The sequence below is a fragment of the Aquarana catesbeiana genome, linkage group LG12, assembly GCF_042186555.1.
Source record: "Aquarana catesbeiana isolate 2022-GZ linkage group LG12, ASM4218655v1, whole genome shotgun sequence".
Lineage (NCBI taxonomy): Eukaryota > Metazoa > Chordata > Amphibia > Anura > Ranidae > Aquarana > Aquarana catesbeiana.
In genome coordinates, this window is record NC_133335.1 from 211,135,676 (window position 1) to 211,158,334 (window position 22,659).

The 22,659-nt window shown below is 42.6% G+C and overlaps 1 protein-coding gene across 4 annotated transcripts in view; it reads left to right on the forward strand.

The window, feature by feature from the left end:
• STXBP4 (syntaxin binding protein 4) overlaps positions 1-20,907 on the forward strand; it is a 259,435-nt gene extending 238,528 nt beyond the window's left edge. For all 4 annotated transcript variants that reach the window (XM_073606628.1, XM_073606627.1, XM_073606626.1 and 1 more), the window contains exon 17: positions 17,355-20,907. In XM_073606628.1, coding sequence (XP_073462729.1) covers positions 17,355-17,472 — 118 coding nt within the window. In that variant the 3' untranslated portion in view covers positions 17,473-20,907. The remainder of the gene's footprint in view (positions 1-17,354) is intronic.
• The last annotated feature ends 1,752 nt before the right edge of the window (positions 20,908-22,659 follow it).

The following is a 22,659-nucleotide window of genomic DNA, read 5'->3' on the forward strand; positions in this document are numbered from 1 at the left end:
GCCCTTCTTTGTACTCGCTCCATTTCCAGTACATCCTTCCTGAGGACTGGTGCCCAGAATTGGACAGCATACTCCAGGTGAGGCCGGACCAGAGTCTTGTAGAGTGGGAGAATTATCGTTTTATCTCTGTAGTTGATCCCCTTTTTAATGCATGCCAATATTCTGTTTGCTTTGTTAGCAGCAGCTTGGCATTGCATGCCATTGCTAAGCCTATCATCTACTAGGACCCCCTGGTCCTTTTCCATCCTAGATTTCCCCAGAGGTTCTCCCCCCAGTGTATAGATTGCATTCAAATTTTTGCCACCCAAATGGATTATTTTACATTTTTCTACATTGAACCTCATTTGCCATGTAGTCACCCACCCCATTCATTTATTCAGATCTTTTTGCAAGGTTTCCACATCCTGCGGAGAAGTTATTGCCCTGCTTAGCTTAGTATTGTCCGCAAATACAGAGATTGAGCTGTTTACCCCATCCTCCAGGTCGTTTATAAACAAATTAAATAGGATTGGTCCCAGCACAGAACCCTGGGGAACCCCACTACCCACCCCTGACCATTCTGAGTACCCCCCATTTATCACCACCCTCTGAACACGCCCTTGTAGCCAGTTTTCAACCCATGTACTCACCCTATGGTCCATGCCAACGGACCTTATTTTGTACAGTAAACGTTTATGGGGAACTGTGTCAAATGCTTTTGCAAAATCCAGATACACCACGTCTACGGGCCTTCCTTTATCTAAAACATTTATCTATGTTCATTGCTTTGAATCTCGTATGATAAAGCTCTGTATTTTTATTTTTGCTTAACTGTCCATGTATCTCCTTTGGTGTATGTGTGAGACGGTCGGAAGATGTGACAGGGGATGTTGGTGTTCCCGCGCATACGCACTGCTGCCATAACAGTTGGAGAATTTGATGGAATGATGTTTGTGTGTTACACAGAGACTGCGCAGGCATGGTACGGCAGCAAGAGGAGTTGGTTTAGTTGATGGCTTTTACGTCGCAATCCAACATGCAGAAGAAAGCCCTTCTCGTGCCCGCGCATGCGCAGTACAAGCTGTTGGAGTTTTTGATAGGTTGGAGATTATGACAGAACACAGGCACTTCTGTATGCCCATACGGCGTACAGACCTGGCAGTGAAAGGGTTAAAAAAATACTTTCAGCGAAACATTACTGTAATAATTTAAAATGCATTTCCCTTTAACACCTCCAGCTGTCAGGATTAATTTTCCTGAATGATTAGTAGCAGTGAAGTTTCACGTCGCTGTAGATGCAGCAGCATTCCCAGTGCAGATAATCAGAGATTATTCAGTGTGCTGATTACTTTATGTCATAGCTCTTTAACCACACTTCATGCGCAGAGCTAAAAATAGACCGCGGCCATTGACTGATCGGGAAGTAATCTCTCATAGACCCACTGACCAGATGTCCATCCTCTCGACTACTCCCCGAGCCAGTGCAATGTCATTCCTGTCATTGTGTCATTGACACACAGATTGCCAGCATTGGATTTTTTTTTTTTTTTTTTTATAAGGGGAAACTACAATGGTTTATGGTCAAGTTCATTTAAATTTTTTGAAATGTTAAACATTTATAAATTATGTTTTATATTTAATTTGTTATTTGTAACATATTTTTATTCTACAACTAAACTTTATTGCAGAGAAAATTCATGCTACTTTGTAAAGCAAAGCTGGGCTTTCTCATAAGAAAGCCTAGCACTGCCTGCTTATTTTTTTGTTTGCCTATACTTTACCAATAATGGTTGTCCATACACTTTGATGGATGTAAACAAAGAGTAAAAACTGTGCTAATATGTTAAACCTATATGAGTTTTAACCACTTCAGCCCCGGAAGGATTTACCCCCTTCCTGACCAGAGCACTTTTTGCGATACGGCACTGCGTCGCTTTAACTGACAATTGTGTGGTCGTGCGACGTTGCACCCAAACAAAATTGACGTCCTTTTTTCCCCACAAATAGAGCTTTCTTTTGGTGGTACTTGATCATCTCTGCGGTTTTTATTTTTTTTGTTTTTGTTTTTTTAACATGTTTTCAATTGCAGGATACAAATAATTAAAGTTACTGTACATTTCTGGATAGAAAACACATACTTGCATAGTAAATTTTGCCCAGTTCACATTGTTATGTTTAATTTTGGTGGCATATTGTTTTAAATTTAAGAAATACAATTGTATACTTTATACTTTCATCACAGTTAAAGCTGGCCATGGACAACCGTCATCTAACAGTGTCTGCTATCACAGCTTAAATGCATATAAAATAAAAGATAGTAAGCATATGATTGTTTTGCTTGTATCTTTTCAGCTACCTTGCAGTAAAGCCAGAAAACTAAATACCATGTGCTTTTACTAAATATGAATGCTGTATATACAAACTACTTACAATTGTAGGCAAACAATACAAAACATACAGAGTACTGCAAATGTGCATGCATGTGCTATCTAAAACACCTAGCAAATACGCATTGACAATCATCTGTATGTTATAGGAATACACTAAAAAGTCACTTGGCTTGCGTTTTAGCGACTTCATCATTTCTGTCGCAACCAGGACTCCAGGCTAGTTGAACAATAGCTGGAAACGAGATTCTGTCATAGTGTAGATTTACTCTAATCCCCAGGTGAAGTCCCCTCTGGCATAATCTTTGGTTTTATGGAGTCCCCCTTTCAGCTTGTGGTACTATCCTTTTTTTTTTTTTTTTTTTAGAACGTTTTTAGAATTCCCACATGCGTGTATCCCTTTCCTTTTTCTTTTTTACATCAGTTTCTATTCGAGAAGCATTTTTTAACTTTAAACTCTAGATAGCACTGTAATATTATACATGCCATGGGTCAAATATGTCAAAGTCCAGCTAGTGTTTTTTTTTTTTTTTGATTTTCAAAAGAATTTTATTGAAAAGCAGTAAAATTACTACTAAAATACTGATATGGAAACCGAATGGTTAAGATGAGATGATCAAATAATATAGCTGCAACTAAATGAGTGATAAGTCAATAAATAATAAAGTGGTCAGTTGCGCTTATATTAACCTCATCTGCCCATTGCCCATTAAAATAGTGAAAGGAGAAAATAAACTACTAAAAAACCCCTCCCAATAATCTTAATCTACAAATTCTTTCAAAACTGATTTGAAATAAATAAATAAATATATAAATGAATGCACATTTGAGCAGTTTTATTATTAATGCATTTTATGAGTTATTAAATGCAGTATGGTGGGATTAGATTGATTAATCTATTCATTTATATATTTATTTATTTATTTCAAATCAGTTTTGAAAGAATTTGTAGATTAAGATTATTGGGAGGGGTTTTTTAGTAGTTTTTTAGTAGTTTATTTTCTCCTTTCACTATTCTAATGGGCAGATGAGGTTAATATAAGCGCAACTGACCACTTTATTATTTATTGACATTTCAAGTTAATGCCACCTAATCACCTTGGGGCAAAGCTTAGTACAAACAGTATAAGAAAACTGAGAAAACAATTATCATTTGTCATTGTAAAGTCTCCATCATATAGATGTGTCTTACATGTTATTAGAAAAGCAATATATCATAACCTTGCACTTAAATTATTCGTCAGTCCAGACACCCCTTTTGGGTACACACTGTGTCAGGGACTGACTGGCTCGATAGAAAAGAGTAGTACTCCTCGACCGACTTGTCATGCATCTCCGAAATAACAGCAGTTTTCAGAGCTGAGTGAGAGTCTCCATGTGGTTAACAAGGACATGTCCTCTGAAGAATCGTCTACACCAGGGGTCTCAAACTAGTGGCCCTCCAGCTGTTGTGGAACTACAAGTCCCATCATGCTTCTGCCTGAGGGAGTCATTCTTGTAACTGTCAGCCTTGCAATGCCTCATGGGACTTGTAGTTTTGCAACAGCTGGAGGGCCGCCAGTTTGAGACCCCTGGTCTACACCATGAATTTCCTCAAGAGGTTATCCCGATAGCTTGTGAGCGCCTGTCAAAGTGAAATTGAAGGGGTCGCGAGAACTAAGTTGAAATTGATAGAGAATAACTTCCTGTTATGTAGAACTTTCATCATGTAACCAGAAGAAAGAAGAGAAAGAAATGAAGGATGAAAAAGAGAAGAGAGGTGGGGAAAGGGGTGCCAGTTTTTGGGACATGAGAGATTATTCATGTCGCCTTGACTCCAGGTATAAGAGAGATCCCTACATGTCTAGCCCAGGGTTCCCATGTTGCCTCAAATGGTTTGTAGGTGTTCATTATGGAGCTGACCATTTTTTCTTGGGACATGATCCACTGGATCTTTCTCTTGGCAGCCGCGAGAGATACTTTGGGTTGCTTCCAGGCTTTAGCTATCGTGATTTTTGCTCCCAGGAGCATGAATGATATCAGTTTTTGGGCGTATTTTGGAGTTTTGGGGATGTGGACATTCAGCAAAGCTATCTGGGGTGATTTTGTTACCGGGATGCCTGTAACTCTCCGATTGAGATGAAAGATCTTGTTCCAGAATCCTCTGATTTTCAGGCAATCCCACCAGATATGCAACATGGAACCCTGGGCTCTACATGCTCTGAAACATAACGGGGAGGAAGTGGGGAACATCACTGCTAGTCTAGTGGGTACTAGGTACCATCTCATAAGTACTTGCACGTTTGCTTCAATCAAGGATATGATCACAATACCTTTGTGGGCTCTCGTTCCCGCTTTATGCCATTCCTCCAGGTCCCAGGTATCCTACAAGTCTCTTTCCCAAGCTTCCATGTAGGGCAATTTGGACGTAGGTTCCACTAGTGATTCGTAAATTATGGATATGCCCCCCTTCTGATCCATTGTTTGGCCACACCAACGCTCATATTATGTGAACTCTGGGGGATTGAATTTGTATTTCCATTAAGATGTAAGGAAGTGGGAGATTTGGAGGTGTCTAAATTTCTCTGAATCTGGGAGTTCTAGTTTTTCTATACAGTGTTTTAAAGATAGTGGATCAGAGGCAGAGAAATAGTGACGAATACAGTACATCCCCTTGTCTAGCCACCATTGGAATGCTTTGATATCCATACCTGGGCTGAATTGCGGGTTACGGAATATATGAGCTAGTGGGTGTATGTCGGAAGTAAACGATGGGAGGTGTTTCACATCATCCCATAGTTTAATGGAGTGGGATAGTGTTGGGGATAAAACTTTCAGGGACACCAGAGTAGGTAGTCTAGGGTGTGTGATGGAACCGCCTGCCTTTCTATACCTATCCAATTCGTTTTCTCATACTTCGAGTATATTATTGAGAGTTGGGCCAGCCTAGCAGCTTGGTAGTATCGAAACAGAGGCCGTAGACCTAAACCCGCTCTTTTTTTGTGACTATAGAGAATGCGTTGGGCCAGCCTGTGACCTTTCTTCCCCCAGATGAATTTAATTATTTTCCCCTGGAGGGATTTGAGGTGATCCCTTCTTATTGCTATCGGGATTGACCTGAATAGATAGAGAAGTCTGGGGAGTAGAGTCATCTTGATAGAATGAATTTTACCTAGGAAGGATATGTTGTGTTGTGTCCAGGTCTGAAGGTCAGTCTCAAGTTTGCGGTACATGGGGGGGAAGTTTGCCTGATATAGATGTTCAATCTTGGGGGTTAGGTTTATCCCTAGATAACGGAGTGTTTAGGGCTTGGGATTTGGTCATGTTAACCCTTAGCCCTGATATATTCCCAAAAGATTCAAGGAGTTTGTTTACGTTGGGTAGGGATGTTATTGGTGAGGTGATGAAGAGGAGGATGTCATCTGCATTTGTGGACCGATTGCCCGCATCGAACCCCTCTGATATTTTGATCCACTCTAATTGAAATGGCCAGTGTTTCAATTGCTAGGGCAAAGATCAGGGGGGATAAGGGACAGCCTTGCCTCGTCCCTCTAGCAATTTCAATGTGTTCGGAATAATAGCCCTGCAGTTTGATCCTCGCTTCTGGCGCAGAATAAAGGGATTTCAATAGACCCAGAAAGTTTTCACCAAACTCCCATCGTTTCAGTATTGCAAAAAGGTAAGGCCAGGAGAGAGAATCGAATGCCTTCTGAAGGTCTAATAAAAGGAGAAGTCCCTCCTGAGGGGGGCCTCCGTGCCATCCAGACTGGAGGATTGAGATAATATCAACCGCTCGCCTTACTTGGTCTTGGCCTTGTCTCCCGAGAATATATCCCACCTGGTCTTTGTGTATATAGAGGTTAATAAAGGAGCTTACTCTATTTGCAATAATTTTGGTAAGTATCTTCAGATCATTGTTAATTAATGAAATGGGTCTGTAATATTCTATTCTCTCTGGGTCTCTATCAAGTTTGGGAATCACCGAAATGAAAGCTGCATTAAGGTGTGTATCTACCGGTTCACCCCTGCGTTTAGGATTGAAAATTTTTGTGAGATGTGGGGCTAAGGTGTTTGCAAAAATCTTGTAGTATAGAGCTGAGAAACCATCAGGTCCAGGGGCCAAACCCAATTTAAGATTTTTAATCACTTCTATGGTTTCTTCTGTTGAGATTGGGGCTTCCATGATATCTATATGGTCTTTATGAAGGGTAGGGATAGGTAGGTCATCCAGAAAGGAATTTATAGTGGACTCCTCCACCGTATTATCTTTCTGATATAATTTGGTATATCTATATCTATAAGTTGTATTTTTGGGAGGACAAAGGTATGAAATTTAGGGGAGAGTTTAGTGGCTAACATTGTGCTCATTTTGTCTGTCTGTTGATAAAATCTTGCGTGGTCTGTGGACGGATCCTTTTTGTGCTGTTTGCGTAAAGCTGCAAAGTCTCTTTCTAATTTCTCTACGTCTGAGGCTCTTTCTTTCTTAAGTTTGGTTGCTATTTGAATGAGCTTTCCCCGGATCGTAGCTTTGTGAGCAGCCCATAGGGTCTCAGCCGAGATTCCATTCGTGTCATTAAGGTGAAAGTATTCCTTCATTGCCTTCTCAAGTTCTATGACCGTAATGGGGTCATTGAGTAAAGTTTCATTTAGCCTCCACTGTGAAAAATAGGGATGAGCTTCGAGTTCGAGTCAAACTCATGAACATCGGCTGTTCGCAAGTTCACCGAACAGCGAACAATTTGGGGTGTTCACGGCAAATTTGAATGCCGCGGAACACCCTTTAGAAGTCTATGGGAGAAATCAAAAGTGCTAATTTTAAAGGCTTATATGCATGGTATTGTCATAAAAAGTGTTTGGGGACCTGGGTCCTGCCCCAGGGGACATGGATCAATGCAAAAAAAAGTTTTAATTCACCAACAAGGTCTCGCCGACATCTGGCGGGAATTCAAACATACAAATTGGGACTACACACAATACTCGAATCCCCATCAATTTTATTCCAGAATTGACCACATTTTTATCAAAACGACACCTATACACTTAGTAAACAAAGCATACATAAAAGACACAGCACTCTATGATAATCCTAATTTTGCAGGGCCACTTCACCAAACCCCCCTTTTCACTAGGGATGAGCCGAACACCCCTCTGTTTGGTTCGCACCAGAACATGCGAACAGGAAAAAAGTTTGTTCGAACACGCAAACACCGTTAAAGTCTATGGGACACAAACATGAATAATCAAAAGTGCTAATTTTAAAGGCTTATATGCAAGTTATTGTCATAAAAAGTGTTTGGGGACCCGGGTCCTGCCCCAGGGGACATGGATCAATGCAAAAAAAAGTTTTAAAAAGGGCCGTTTTTTGGGGAGCAGTGATTTTAATAATGCTTAAAGTCAAACAATAAAAGTGTAATATCACTTTAAATTTCGTACCTGGGGATGTCTATAGTATGCCTGTAAAGGGGCGCATGTTTCCCGTGTTTAGAACAGTCTGACAGCAAAATTACATCTCAAAGGAAAAAAAGTAATTTAAAACTACTCGCGGCTATTGCATTGCCGGTCCGACAATACACATAGAAGTTCATTGATAAAAACGGCATGGGAATTCCCCACAGGGGAACCCCGAAGCAAAAAATGGCGTGGGTCCCCCCAAAAATCCATACCAGACCCTTATCCAAGCACACAACCTGGCAGGCCACAGGAAAAGAGGGGGGGACGAGAGAGCGCCCCCCCCCCCCCCCCCTCCTGAACCGTACCAGGCCACATGCCCTCAACATTGGGAGGGTGATTTGGGGTAGCCCCCCAAAACACCTTGTCCCCATGTTGATGAGGACAAGGGCCTCATCCCCACAACCCTGGCCGGTGGTTGTGGGGGTCTGCGGGCGGGGGGCTTATCGGAATCTGGAAACCCCCTTTAACAAGGGGACCCCCAGATCCCGGCCCTCCCCCCCGTGTGAAAATTTTTTTCACTAAAAAAAACTGTCAAAAATACTAAAAATGACAAGAGACCATTTTTGACAATTCCTTTATTTAAATGCTTCTTCTTTCTTCTATCTTCCTTCATCTTCTTCTTCTTGCTCTTCTGGTTCTTCCTCCGGTGTTCTCGTCCAGCATCTCCTCCGCGGCGTCTTCTATCTTCTTCTCCTCGGGCCGCTCCGCACCCATGGCATGGGGGGAGGCTCCCGCTCTTCTCTTCATCTTCTTCTCTTCTTCATCTTCTTCTCTTCTTCATCTTCTTCTCTTCATCTTCTTCATCTTCTTCTCCAGGCCGCTCCGCATCCATGCTGGCATGGAGGGAGGCTCCTGCTGTGTGACGCGTCTCCTCTTCTGACGGTTCTTAAATAACGGGGGGCGGGGCCACCCGGTGACCCCCTCCCCCTCTGACGCACAGGATATGACGGGACTTCCCTGTGGCATTCCCTGTGACGTCACAGGGAAGTCCCGTCAAGTCACCGTGCATCAGAGGGGGGCGTTATTTAAGAACCGTCAGAAGAGGAGACGCGTCACACAGCGGGAGCCTCCCACCATGCCAGCATGGATGCGGAGCGGCCCGGAGAAGAAGATGAAGAGAAGAGCGGGAGCCTCCCTCCATGCCATCATGGATGCGGAGCGGCCCGAGGAGAAGAAGGGAAGAAGACGCCGCGGAGGAGATGCTGGACGAGAACACCGGAGGAAGAACCAGAAGAAGATGAAGGAAGATAGAAGAAGCATTTAAATAAAGGAATTGTCAAAAACTGTCTCTTGTCATTTTTAACATTTTTGACAGTTTTTTAGTGAAATGGTAGGGGTACTTTACCATTTCACACAGGGGGGGGGGGGCGGGATCTAGGGGTCTGGTATGGAATTTAGGGGGACCCCCACGTCATTTTTTTTTTTTTTAATTTTGGCCACACATCATTTTTTTTTTTTTTTTTATTTTGGTTCGGGGTTCCCCTGTGGGGAATTCCCATGCCATTTTTATCAATGAACTTCTATGTGTATTGTCGGACCGGCAATGCAATAGCCGCGAGTAGTTTTAAATGACTTTTTTTCCTTCGAAAAAGTCATTTTGCTGTCAGACTGTTCTAAACACGGGAAACATGCGCCCCTTTACAGGCATACTATAGACATCCCCCAGGTACGAAATTTAAAGGAATATTACACTTTTATTGTTTGACTTTAAGCATTATTAAAATCACTGCTCCCGAAAAAATGGCCGTTTTTAAAACTTTTTTTTGCATTGATCCATGTCCCCTGGGGCAGGACCCGGGTCCCCACACACTTTTTATGACAATAACTTGCATATAAGCCTTTAAAATTAGCACTTTTGATTATTCATGTTCATGTCCCATAGACTTTAACGGTGTTCGCGTGTTCGAACGAACTTTTTTCCTGTTCGCATGTTCTGGTGCGAACCGAACAGAGGGGTGTTCGGCTCATCCCTAGTGAAAAGGGGGGTTTGGTGAAGTGACCCTGCAAAATTAGGATTATCATAGAGTGCTGTGTCTTTTATGTATGCTTTGTTTACTAAGGGTATAGGTGTCGTTTTGATAAAAATGTGGTCAATTCTGGAATAAAATTGATGGGGATTCGAGTATTGTGTGTAGTCCCAATTTGTATGGTTGAATTCCCGCCAGATGTCGGCGAGACCTTGTTGGTGAATTAATTTCGCTATCTTGGAGTTAATTTTTGAGGGGCAGGTAAGCTGCGACGAATGTAGTTTTGATTTATCAAGACTTTGATCGAATGCGATATTTGAATCACCGCCAAATATCACTGTCCCTTCCAATAGTGGCCCTAGGGTCCGAAACATTGATTGGAAAAATTTTGCTTGGCCCTTATTGGGAGTGTAGTAAGAAATAAATGAGAATAGATAGTCATCTAAAATCCCCTTAACTAGGATAAACCTCCCCTGTGGGTCTCTGCGTACCTGCGTGGTTTTAAATATACATGTTTTTGCAAACAGTATCGCTACATCCTTCGTCTTGTCTTCGCCACTTGCTAAAAAGAATTGCGGGTATTGTGCATGTAAGAAGGAAGGGGAGTACCGTATTGGAAAATGTGTCTCCTGTAGGTGAACCACTGCCATTTTTTGTGAATGGTAAGACTGGAGAATTTTTCTCCTCTTGACCGCTGAGTTCAAGCCCTGAACATTATGTGAGACTACCCTCAGAGAGGGGGGGTAGCGTTGCGTTATGTGGCATGATCAGTTGAGGATAGGAATATAACGTTACAAATATCACCCCTCGATGAGAAAGACGTGGCAATCTTGAGTGAGGTGGTATGCTGGACCTGGGACCTGGAGCAAAGAGGCGGAGTTGTGGCGTCTGTGTACTGGCAAATGGAGAAAGAAGGTTAGTAGGGGAGAGAAGAAAGGGTAGAAAAGAATAAACAGGTGGGCTTAACCTAGGCCTGCGATGCTGGGAGGGGGGAAAATCCATCCCAGCGTCGCTGAACTTACCATATTTGTAGCCCTCAAATTGGGCTACCAGCCCATCCCCCGACAATGGCGAAACCATAGTCAAGAGGTGGTTGGAGGTGCATGACTGCTGCCTCAGCCGCAGCCATCCCTGAGACATGAGCTTACACTGGATAAAACAAGCAATAACAATTGAAATAACTGGAACGTTATGAAATAAACGGATTCAAACCAGCAGAGATGCAATAGATAAATGGTTTCCAACAAATCAGGGAATGTTGGGGGGGGGGGTAAGGTGAGGAAGGGGATGGGGAGGTTGAAGGGGAGGTATGGGGGGGGGAGTGGGAAGATGGGAGACAGATATTGTATCCCTTGTCCGTCTTTAGCTGATAGAGGGACTAGACGGGATTTCCCCTCTGAAAAGTTACTTCAGTCTGTCCCCCTGTGAACCAGAGGAAATGGGATGTTTCTCCAGTAAACTTGACGTTCGTCCGGCTTGGATCCAGCGGTAGATCTTGAGTGTTGCGTTGTAAGTAGGGCACTGCTGATCCTCTGTCTAGTCCACTGGTGGTTGTAAAAATTAAGGGAATATACCTTTGGGAAAAGGCATTCAGGAAATATTTTCCAGGATGTCCGGATGGACTCCCATTACAGATAGGAGATCCTGTGGGAAATCGTCAAACAGGGTTAAGCCTTGTGAAGTGAAAGAAAAGTATTAACATCTTGACAGTTCTCAGGTGGGAAAAGGCTCTTTCATCCGTCTGTTCTTGTGTGACTTCCTTGTGGGTGAAATCAGGCTGGTAGGAATGGGACGTTTGTAGGATCCTGCTTGAGGATTAGATGTGTCCATTGATGGATCTTGCTAGATGAATTTCAGGGCTAATAGTACCCTTTCGCCCTCTGGGACGGTAGTGAAGGAGAAAGTTTTGCCTTTATAGTTAAATTTCAAAGCAAAGGGGAAGGCCCACCAGTGTTTAATTTCTTTCTGCATTAGGATTGTCAGCAGTGGTTTGAGGGCTCTGCGTCTTTGTATGGTCATGGGTAATACGTCAGCAAAGATCTGAAGGCCATGTCTCTGGAAGTTTATGCGAGATTGTTGGCATGAGATTTTCAAAATCTCCTCTTTCACCCCATAGTAGTGTGGTTTCACCACCACGTCCCTGGGAGATCCTTCTTTTTTGGGGGGGCACAGGGACCTGTGAGCCCTGTCTAGCTCCAGTTTGTGTGGAGATATTGTGGGGATGAGGACTTTAATACGGTCCTGGACAGCTGTGGGGACATCTGAAATGGACTCTGGGAGACCTCGGCGAATCTCGGTCCCAGGTCCCGGCGGACTGTGCTGCCTAGCATGGGGTTACTGCTACGATGCTCCCCGATCGATTCCTGCTATCCGCGGGTATCCTGCTGGTCTGGATCCGGATATCGGGCGGCTGGCTGGCTGAGGCAGAGCGGAGCTCCCGGCTTACGCGGCCATCTTGGAAGCTTCGTGCATGCGCCCCAGCGGTTTTTATTTCTTACGCTATAAACAAAAAAAAGCGACAGTTTTGAAAAAAAGCAATATTTTTTACTTTTTGCTATAATAAATATCCCCAAAAAATATATAAAAAACTAATTTTTTTTCTCAGTTTAGTATATGTATTCTTCCAAATCATTTTGGTAAAAAAAAAAATCACAATAAGTGTATATTGATTGGTTTGTGCAACAGCTATAGCGTCTACAAAATAGCATTTATAGCATTGTTATTATTAATTTTTTTTATTAGTACTGGCGACGATCTGCAATTTTTATCATGACTGCGACATTGTGGCGGACACATCGGACACTTTTGACACTATTTTGGGACCATTGTCATTTATACAGCGATCAGTGCTATAAAAATGCACTGATTACTGTGTAAATGACAATAGTAGGGAAGGGGTCAAACACTGGGGGACGATCAAGGGGTTAAGTGTGTCCTAGGGAGGTGTTCTAACTGTAGGGGGGAGGGGCTTTCAATGACATGAGAGCGATCACTGCTCCCCATTACAGGGAGCAGTGATTTCTGTCATGTCACTAGGCAGAATGGGGAAATGCCTTGTTTACAAAGGCATCTCCCTGTTCTTTCGCTCCGTGACACGATCGTGGGCCCCGGCAGACATCGAGTCCGCGGGACCCATAGTCACGGAGTATGCGGCAGGCGCCCATTATGCCACGATTTAAAGGGGACATACCTGTACGCCCATTTGCCCAGCCATGCCATTGTGCCGATGTACATCATCGTGCGCTGGTCGGCTAGTGGTTAAAGTAGCCCCTCTTCTTTGAGATATAAACACAATCTCAAACATAAACAATTAGTTGCGCTATTAAGGCCCCTTTCACACTTGTGCAACTTGTCCTGTGACTTGGGACTGCAGAGTCGCAGGACAAGTCGTACCCCATGATTTCCAATGAGTACCATTCATATCTGTGCGACTTCAAGTCGCACTGACTTCAAAGTAGTCCCTGTACTACTTTGTGAAATATATTACTAAAGCGCTGAAATGAGTAACAAACAACATAAAACAAAATAATGTGACTAATTATATTAATGAAAAACAGCTGCAACCATTTAAAATGTGTTATGGTACCACATATAAAATAAAATCGCAAAAAATTAATAGTGCGCTAAACTTCAAATATAATATAAACTTCATGTTAAACTCCAGTGAATATGTGACAGACCGTGATCTTAAAAAATATGTAAAAAGTCCACATGCACAATAATATAAAAAAACTTTTGATTGCTTAAGAAATGTGAATAAACTCAATCCATGCTCTGTGACAGTCTCTACAAAGAATACGTGCTGACAGGTAATCGCCACCACCTCCGTGTGCAATGCCTGATATGCTCAATTAAAGACCCCCCTTGGGTCTATTGGCACTTTTAATAATAATCCACAAACGGGTCCGATCCATAGTACATGGGTTTTCAGCTAATACTCTGTTCCCGAGTGTTTTCGAGCCTTTCCGAGCCTTTCTGAGTTCAGCCGAGCTGTATTTCCGAGGCTCTCCGGCGCCCCCCACCTCTGGCCACATGCGGTATTGCATGCAATAGAAGTCAATGCGGAAATTATCTTCATTTCCATTGACTTCTATGGGGAAACTCGCTTTGATATGCGAGTGCTTTGGATCACAAGCATTCTCCTGGAACAGATTATGCTCGTAATCCAAGGTTCCACTGTACAAAAAACGAGAACAGCACTGAAAAAAACCTATTCTGCTCTATCTGCTCCTGAGGATTAGCATAGAAATTGTAATCTGGAGAAAGAAATGGTCTATGGAAAAGTCCTGGTATTCCTGGAGCTATTAGCTGAAAACCCATGTACGATCGATCGGACACGTTTGTGGATTATTATTAAAAGTGCCAATAGACCCAAGGGGGTCTTTAATTGAGCTGAGCAGGCATTGCACACGGAGGTGGTGGTGATTATTTGTCAGCACATATTCTTTGCAGTGACTAACATAGAGCATGGATTGAGTTTATTCACATTTCTTCGGCAATCAAGAGTTTTTTATATTATTGTGCATGTGGACTTTTTACATATTTTTTAAGATCACGGTCAAGCCTGTACTACTTACGTCCAACTTTGATGTGAGTTTGAGGTCCAAGGACCTCAAGTTTACACAGGAATTCCCTGAAATCGCAGTAAAATCGCAGTAAAATCAAGTTGTGGGAGTGTGAAAGGGGCCTAAAGTGATTAAATCATCAGTGACAATAAAAAGTTCAAAAGAAATGAGGGTATTGTAGAATTTCCCAATCCTCGCCACCATCCGCCACCTGGAATGTGATCTCTTAAAGCACCACAAACACAGATAAAGTACTCGTTTACCAGCTCACACAGACCTCCTATTACGGAAGGTCAGCAACACTTGTGGCTATACACCCAGCCTGGGCTTTTGGTACCATGTGCGGATCCTCTCACAACTTCCAACCAACTATCCGAGGAGTGATGTCAAAACCTAAACCCAAAATACAGAAGGCTCCACAAGTGTAAAATCCTTAAAACTTTATTATCAAAGCTCAACAATTGCACTTGCATCAACAGATGTAAAAAAAAAAAAAAATCACCTTTTAAAAGCAATTTCACTAGTCGGAAAAATCAACAACAACCCGTCCTTCCGGAACTAGTGGATTGTGATGACGTCAGCACATCACTCCACCCTACGTGTTTCGTCATCCAGTGATGTCGTGGGGGGCTAGGCGAGGATTAAGAAATGCTACAATATCTTCATTTCTTTTAAAAATTTCACTTTCATTGTCACTCATGGTTTAACCACTTCTGGACCGGCTCACGCCGATATACATCGGCACTTTGAAGAGGGATATCTTTGTTATTGCAGCAGCTGGCTGCCATAACCCCGGTATCCTCCTCTTCAGTGAGCGGTTCAGTTTCTGATAATAGTGGTCTCTGCGGTGGATTCTCTGCAAGATCACTTTTATCGGCAGCGGGAGAGTGCCCCCCCCTCCCGCTGCTTTCTGGTCCCCTTCCGCTGCTTTCCGGAGCTGTCGGTAGCGGCGGAGGCGATCGGGTCCTCTCCCTGGCTTTGTATGGAGACGAGTGAGGGGAAGATGGCCCCCACCCATCTCCATACCATTGCTGGGCGGAAGCGGCATCAAAACTTTACTTCCGCCCATAGCTCTTAAAGCAACATTTTTTTTTTATTGCATTTTAGTGTAAATATGAGATCTGAGGTCTTTTTGCCACCAGATCTCATATTTAAGAGGTCCTGTCATGCTTTTTTTTTTATTACAAGGGATGTTTACATCCCTTGTAATAGAATACTTTGATCATTGCGGTCTTTTTAAGTTCAAGACTCCTTGTAGTCCTTGTTTGATTGGTCTACAGTGCCATAAACAAGTTCTTTATTATTCATGGTTTGGGTTCCCATATGTACTCTTTGCATTTAACTCATAGAGCGCCCCCTAGATGTAGTCTTCTAATGGTTCATATGTCTAGGCAAGCTCCAAGAGTGAGCATGGCTTAAAACCTAGGAAGCCTATGGTTCTGCTGTCCCAGGTTCCGGCTTATAAGTAAGACAAAGCTTAGCTTTAGCTATAATGATTTAGCTAGCTAGGCAGCCAGGTGCTCACATCCAGAATGAGAATTACAGATGCTCAGCAGGGGCCACATCCCCCAAGTGAGTGCAAATGTGAAATTCTCATGTTTAACGGAGTGTTTCATTAAATATTATGACACAGTTTCTGCGGCTTACTTTATTGTTGGCTCAATATTTACTACTCCAGAGCTGACACAGTTTCCCTTCTCTGTGAATAAATCTGCCTCTTTAAATCCGTGAACACTGCCTACCTGTGCTATACATGAAATGTCACGGAGATTGATTAATAGGAAGCTGTTGCTTCTGGAGGGGTTTGCATTTTTATTGGCAAATGTTAGTCATTTCAGCAATTCGTTAAGATGTTGATTCCTAAAATGTCACTTTACATGTGTGCTTAGAGTTTATACAAAGAGTAGTGTAGCTTTTTTTGTATTTGGGTGATTGTGATGAGAATATAGAGCAGTAGTAGGAACTCTTATGGCCAATTCACACCAGAACCAGGTCTAGGAAAGGCGCATTTCCCACGCTGTGTTCAAAATGCACTGCTTTTGCCATCTGCTGCTGGTTTCAATACATTAATGGCACTCCAAATACAGATTGCAAACCCCCCAAATTGTATTGTACCGCATTACCACGCAATTTGGTGCGGCACGCTTTTTAAAAGTAGTGCATGCACTACTTTTTGTGCGTTGCGCTGTGATTTGTAGCCCATTCAAAAGAATGGGCTGCAGTGGCGGCTGATGTTTTTTTTTGGGGGGGGGGGCAAACAACATACCCCCCGTTGGTCCGTCGGTCTGTGGCACCCCACCCCAACACTTACCTATAGGTTGCAGGCAGGCGGGCTCCTATGGGCGATGTGCAGTGGCCAGGTTTCGGGCTCCTATGGGTGACGGCAAGCGGTAGGGTTTCGGGCTCCTATGAGCAGCGTGCAGCGGCTCCTGTGTCCTCACTGCATCACGGTGGCTTCTGCCGTGCGGCTCCTCCCTCCTCCTCTTAGGCATCCAATAGAATCATCTAGTGGGTTAATCTTCCGCATCGTGTAAAAAGGCTGTTTGATCCTGTCTTCTCTGATCCTCCTCTTCTTCTACTGCCCCCCCAATCCATTTCCTGATAAGATAGAGCCTTTGGAGTCAGGCTGCACATGCTCAGTTTGGTGTGTATTGCTAGAGAGTTTTTTTTTTTCTTTCTTGGGAGAGTGCATGTGATCAGCACAGGGCTAATCTGCACTGTCCAGACAGAGGGTCAGGGGTCCTGCAGCCTCATAGGACAGTCAGAGTAGAATGAAGGCTCCTCCTACAAGCTTTAACCAGACACTGATAGAAAGACAAGACAAGACTGCTATATACTGCTGATGAGAAAAGGTATTTAGCAGTTTATATTTATTAAAATAATTGCATTTCCATGTTCTGTGTACTGTGGGAGACCAGATATAGTAAACGCTGGATCCTGGGTTTAGGAACAATTTAATTGAGTTTCTTTGTAGAAGTAAAGTATTATCCTGACTTTCCTTTTTTTTTTCTCTCTCTTTTGTGCAGCCATGTCACAGAAACCACTTCATGGACCCATCCCGTGGCCAGTGCCTTGAATCTGACTTATCCAGACGACAGTGGTGAGGAAAGCCCCAGAGATCCAACGGAACTGAAGAGCTGCTGATATCTGACCTGACATTTAGTCATCATACAGATACCCAGACTGCATGTTCTTGCCAGGATTACAAGCTGAATTTGGATCAGACCTTGTTTGGTCAGACCTCGGCTCATCTCGGCTGTAATAGTTAACACATGGGAGCTTTTTAAAGCATAAGTAGACCTTTAAAACACCTACGTTCCTTAAATATATCCAGGCAAATCAAGCAAGGTTCCAAGTATAACCTGATACATTTTTTCCATGCTACTGCTGTCCTTAGAGAAGGGGTAGGCAACCTGGGGTCCTCCAGCTGTTGCAGAACTACAAGTCCCATCATGCCTCTGGGAGTAATTGTAACTGCCAGCCTTGCAATGCCTCCTGGGAAATGTAGTTCCACAACAGCTGGAGGGCCCCAGGTTGCCTACCCCTGCATCACTTTTCAAGCTTCCTTACTGAGAATTGCTTGGCAGGGGTCAGCATTAAAAGCTTTACTACAGTATACATGGCAATATGGACTTAAAGACTGCTTATATTTAATCAACCAGATCTAAGAAATAGCCTTTATCGCACAAATACACTTATTTTTTTATAACCAGTAGGAGCCAATATGAATTCAGATTTGTGATGTCTTTTCAGCCAGGAAATGAGTTCTGAATAGTTGTGTTCACTTACTTTGGATTTTGATGTTCTTTTGCACTGATGTATGAAATAAAAGGACTGGACAAATTTCAATTTACATGTGGCCACCCCCTGCTCGATAGAAGTCACATGTTAAATGAACTTCTATAGAATGTTGAAAAACTTTTGATTGATTGGCAGCCGCTGATCAATGTCTACTGACAGCAGAGAGTTCTGCTGTCAGAATACAATGTCCTTACATGTCACTTGTGTGGATGGAGGAATCTGTTCTTTTTTTTTTTTTTTTTTTATTCAGCTCGCTGGCTGAACGAAGAAAAATTATATGGCCAACTTAAAGCGGAGTTCCACCCATATATATGTTTTTTAAATCTATGTCTTTCATCATATAATATTTAATTACCGTATATACTCGAGTATAAGCCAAGTTTTTCAGCACATTTTTAGGCTGAAAAACCCCTCCTCGGCTTATACTTGAGTGAGGGTGCCCATCTGCAGCCGTACCTTCAATAACTAAAACAGCGGGTGTCTCCCGCTGTGTCATGCAGTCTGTGCGGCTGGCCGTCCATTGTAACAAAGCCCCGCCTCCTCATCATCCGTGATAGATGGAACACTGATACAATGCTGGGAAACTGTATCAGTGTTCCGTCTATCACGGATGAGGAGGAGGGGGGCTTTGTTACAATGGACGGCCAAACAGACTGCATGACACAGCGGGAGACACCCTCTATTTTAGTTATCGAAGGTACGGCTGCAGATGGGCATGACACAGCGGGAGACACCCGCTGTTTTAGTTATCACATGTACAGCTGCAGATGGGCACAGTGAGGCTGCAAATGGGCACAGTGAGGCTGCAAATGGGCACAGTGAGGCTGCATATGGGCACAGTGAGGCTGCAGATGGGCATTGTTTACCCATTTCCTACCCTAGGCTTATACTTGAGTCAATACGTTTTCCCAGTTTTTTGTGGTAAAATCAGGTGCCTCGGCTTATATTCAGGTCGGTCTATACTCGGGTATATATGGTAACATTGTTTAGTCTCGAAAATAGCGCCATTTTATTCTAAAAGTTACCTTCTAATATTCCTGGTCTGGCATTCCCATCTTAGTTGTGGGCAGGTGAAGCATATACTTCCGGGATACGGTGCTGCTGTATTACCAGCAGGCACCGCTCGTTCTCGCGCAGTAACTGCCGGTTCACACAGGGGCGACTTGTCAGGCGACCTAGCCACCTGACAAGTCGCCTCCTGTTCTGTACTACGAACCGTTCTAATAGGAGCGACGCAAGTCGCTCCGACTTAGAAAAGGGTTCCTGTACTACTTTTGGGGCGACTTGCATAGACTTCTATACAGAAGTCGTTTTGCAAGTCGCCGTGGAAGTCATGTGCAGGTCGCCTCGGTGACCTGCAAGTCGTGCCGCCCCTGTGTGAACCGGGGCTAAGCGGCGCAGGAAACTTCTCATGTTGCCATCACATGACCAGCCAAGCACTACCCAACCATGACCAGCCAAGCACTACCCTACCTGGGGGGGGGGGGGGGGGGGGTGCGTCATAAGCTCCTTCATACTGTGAAGTATTCCCGACAGCCAAACAGAGCTGCTGGTGTGTGAAGGGGAAGTGGGTATGTGCAGCTCGTTGGACTATTAAAGTGAGTACCGTACAACCTTGGATTGCGAGCATCATTCATTCCGGAAACATGCTTGTAATCCAAAACACTTGTATATCAAAGCAAATTTCCCCATAAGAAATGATGGAAATTCAAATGATTTGTTCCACAACCATTTATTCATAAGTCTTTCTGTTTATAGTCCATAAAAGGATTATAGCAATGTGATAGGTTGTGTAACCATAAAATGTCCATATACAAATGGAAGCCTCCACAAGGGGATTAGAAGCAAAATCCAGCAGGAGTTAGAGTATAAAAGAGAAGAGAGGCGCCTCTAAGTGTAGCAATATGGTTACATTTAATGAAGGTACAACTCTCATGGTTGATTATTAAAACGGGCACATCTAAGTATGCAGGCATCCGGGGTAAAGCTGTCTGTAATCATGACCGGGATGACTACCCTGCAGTAGAGCGATCTGAAAGCGTGGCTTGAAGCGCTCTTGGAGCGCAGCGTGAAAAGGGATGACATCAAGGGCGGTGTGGAGGACGGTCTATGTGGACAGCTTTACCCCTGGATGCCTGCATACTTAGATGTGCCTCTTTTAATCATCAACCATGTGAGTTGCTAAATGTTGTATCTTCATTAAATGTAACCATATTGCTACACTTAGAGGCGCCTCTCTTCTCTTTTATACTCAGTTGTGACATGACGCTACTTGTATATCAAGACATCGCTTATTTATCAAGTCAAAATTTATTTAAAAATTTTGCTTGTCTTGCAAAACGCTCTCAAACCAAATTACCCTTAAACCAAGGTTTTACTCTATATTGCTTTTCCATATATGGGCAGTGAATAAGTTCACATTAAGCTTCTCTTTTATGTAATTGTTTTGTAATTTTATTGTATTATTTTTTTTTTTTTTTTTTTTACAAAGATAAGTGCATGTAACAGGTTTGTGAAGGTTAAGAAAAAAAAATTGTACTGTGAATACTTCATATACTTTTACAGTATTTCCCATTTATGTATGTCTGTTTTTTGTCTGTTACATTTAGTTAGTGATATTTTATCTTTTTTATGTCAAGCTCTAGAAAATGAATTTTGAAATAGAAACTTAGTTAAAGTTCAAGGAAATACAACTGATAGGCTGATATTGTACATAGAGAGAAGGATTTGCTTATAACCAAAATTAAATGACCAGAATAAAATGAATAAACTATTTAACATTTATTTTTAAGCATGGTTTGTTGTTTTAGTGAGGTTTTTTACAGCCTTTTGGAAGAATCATATCTTTAAATTAATCAAATTTGAAAATGTCTGTATTTTACGTATCCAGGTTCTTCAGTGCTCATCTCCAGGCAGGTATGTGTTCATTAACCACTTGACCTCCAGAAGATTTACCCCCCTTCATGGCCGGGCCGTTTTTTGCGATACGGCACTGCGTTACTTTAACTGACAATTGCGCTGTCCTGTGACGCTGTACCCAAATAAAATGTTTGTCCTTTTTTCCCCACAAATAGAGCTTTCTTTTGATGGTATTTGATAACCTTTGTGATTTTTTTTTTTTTTTTTTTCGCTATAAACAAAAAAAAACGACAATTTTGAAAAAAAAAAAACAATATTTTTTTACTTTCTGCTATAAAACATATCCAATTAAATGTATTTTTTTTTCAATAATTTAGGCCAATATGTATTCTGCTAAATATTTTGGTAAAAAATATCCCAATAAGCGTATATTGATTGGTTTGCGCAAAAGTTATAGCGTCTACAAACTATAGTATATATACTGGAATTTTTATTTATTTTACTAGTAATGGTGGTGATCAGCGACTTATATTGGGACTGCGATATTGCAGCAGACAAACCTGACACTAAATGGCACATTTTTGGGAACCAGTGACATGAATACTGGTCCCCATTACTGATCAGTGCTAAAAATATGCACTGTCACTGTACTAATGAAACTGGCTGGGAAGGGGATAACATCGGGGCGATCAAAGGTTTAACTGTGTGCCTAGCTGGTGTTTTTGTACAGTGTATGTGCTGCTTTTACTAGGGGAAGGCATGGATCCTTGCCCCTGCTTTGCAGGAACACAGGATACATTCCTTCCCTACTGACAGAACAGCAATCTGCCTTGCTTACATAGGCAGACTGTCGTCATTCTGCCTTTGTACCAAATGATCATCGGGTGCCGGCGGACGCCGAGATTGGCTGCTCGCCCGGAAGTGTTGGATCAAGTACTGGGTACTAATTAGAGTAAATGCCTCATCAAGGCAGTTGAATCACAGCATGTTGGCATGTCACCATGTGTCACAAAACATTGAAACTCCATGTATGGGTAGTGTCATGAAAGAAACAAGCACTCCCCATAGCGTAATGCCATTAAAAACAGTAGAAATGTAATAAAAACACTTATAATGAATAAAGATCAAACAGGCATGTCAAGCTAAATAGACTCATGTCCTTCCCAAAAGCAAGATGGCCACGGCTGGTTGACCCGTGCGCAGTATTGTGTGTTGTGGCTCCACCCTACCTGTTTCGTTATACGTGACGTCATCAGGGGCACGGAACCCCTACTCTGTTCAGCTTGACATGCTTGTTTGATCTTCATTCATTGTAAGTGAATCCCAGTGATCTGATTGTAGGTTCTGTGAAGCCAAAACATATACAAAAAGCATTTTGACCTCTCAAGTGAGGGTCATTGGAAACCGGTAAGCTTCCACTCCTTGCACACTGGATGGCTCTCAGAGTGGCTCCAACAACTGGAATTCAGAAGTTTTCCTTTGCGATGCCCTCTTTTATCTGTTATATACACAAGAAATCACTCTTGACAGCTCTTGGTTTTCATTGTGGGACTTTTTATATTCTTTTTTTTATTTATTAGGCATGTTTTCGTTTGTATTTGAGCACTGATACTTTCGCATTTATGTTCTAGCCTTTTGTATAGTTTAAGCACGATATTCAGTTCATATATG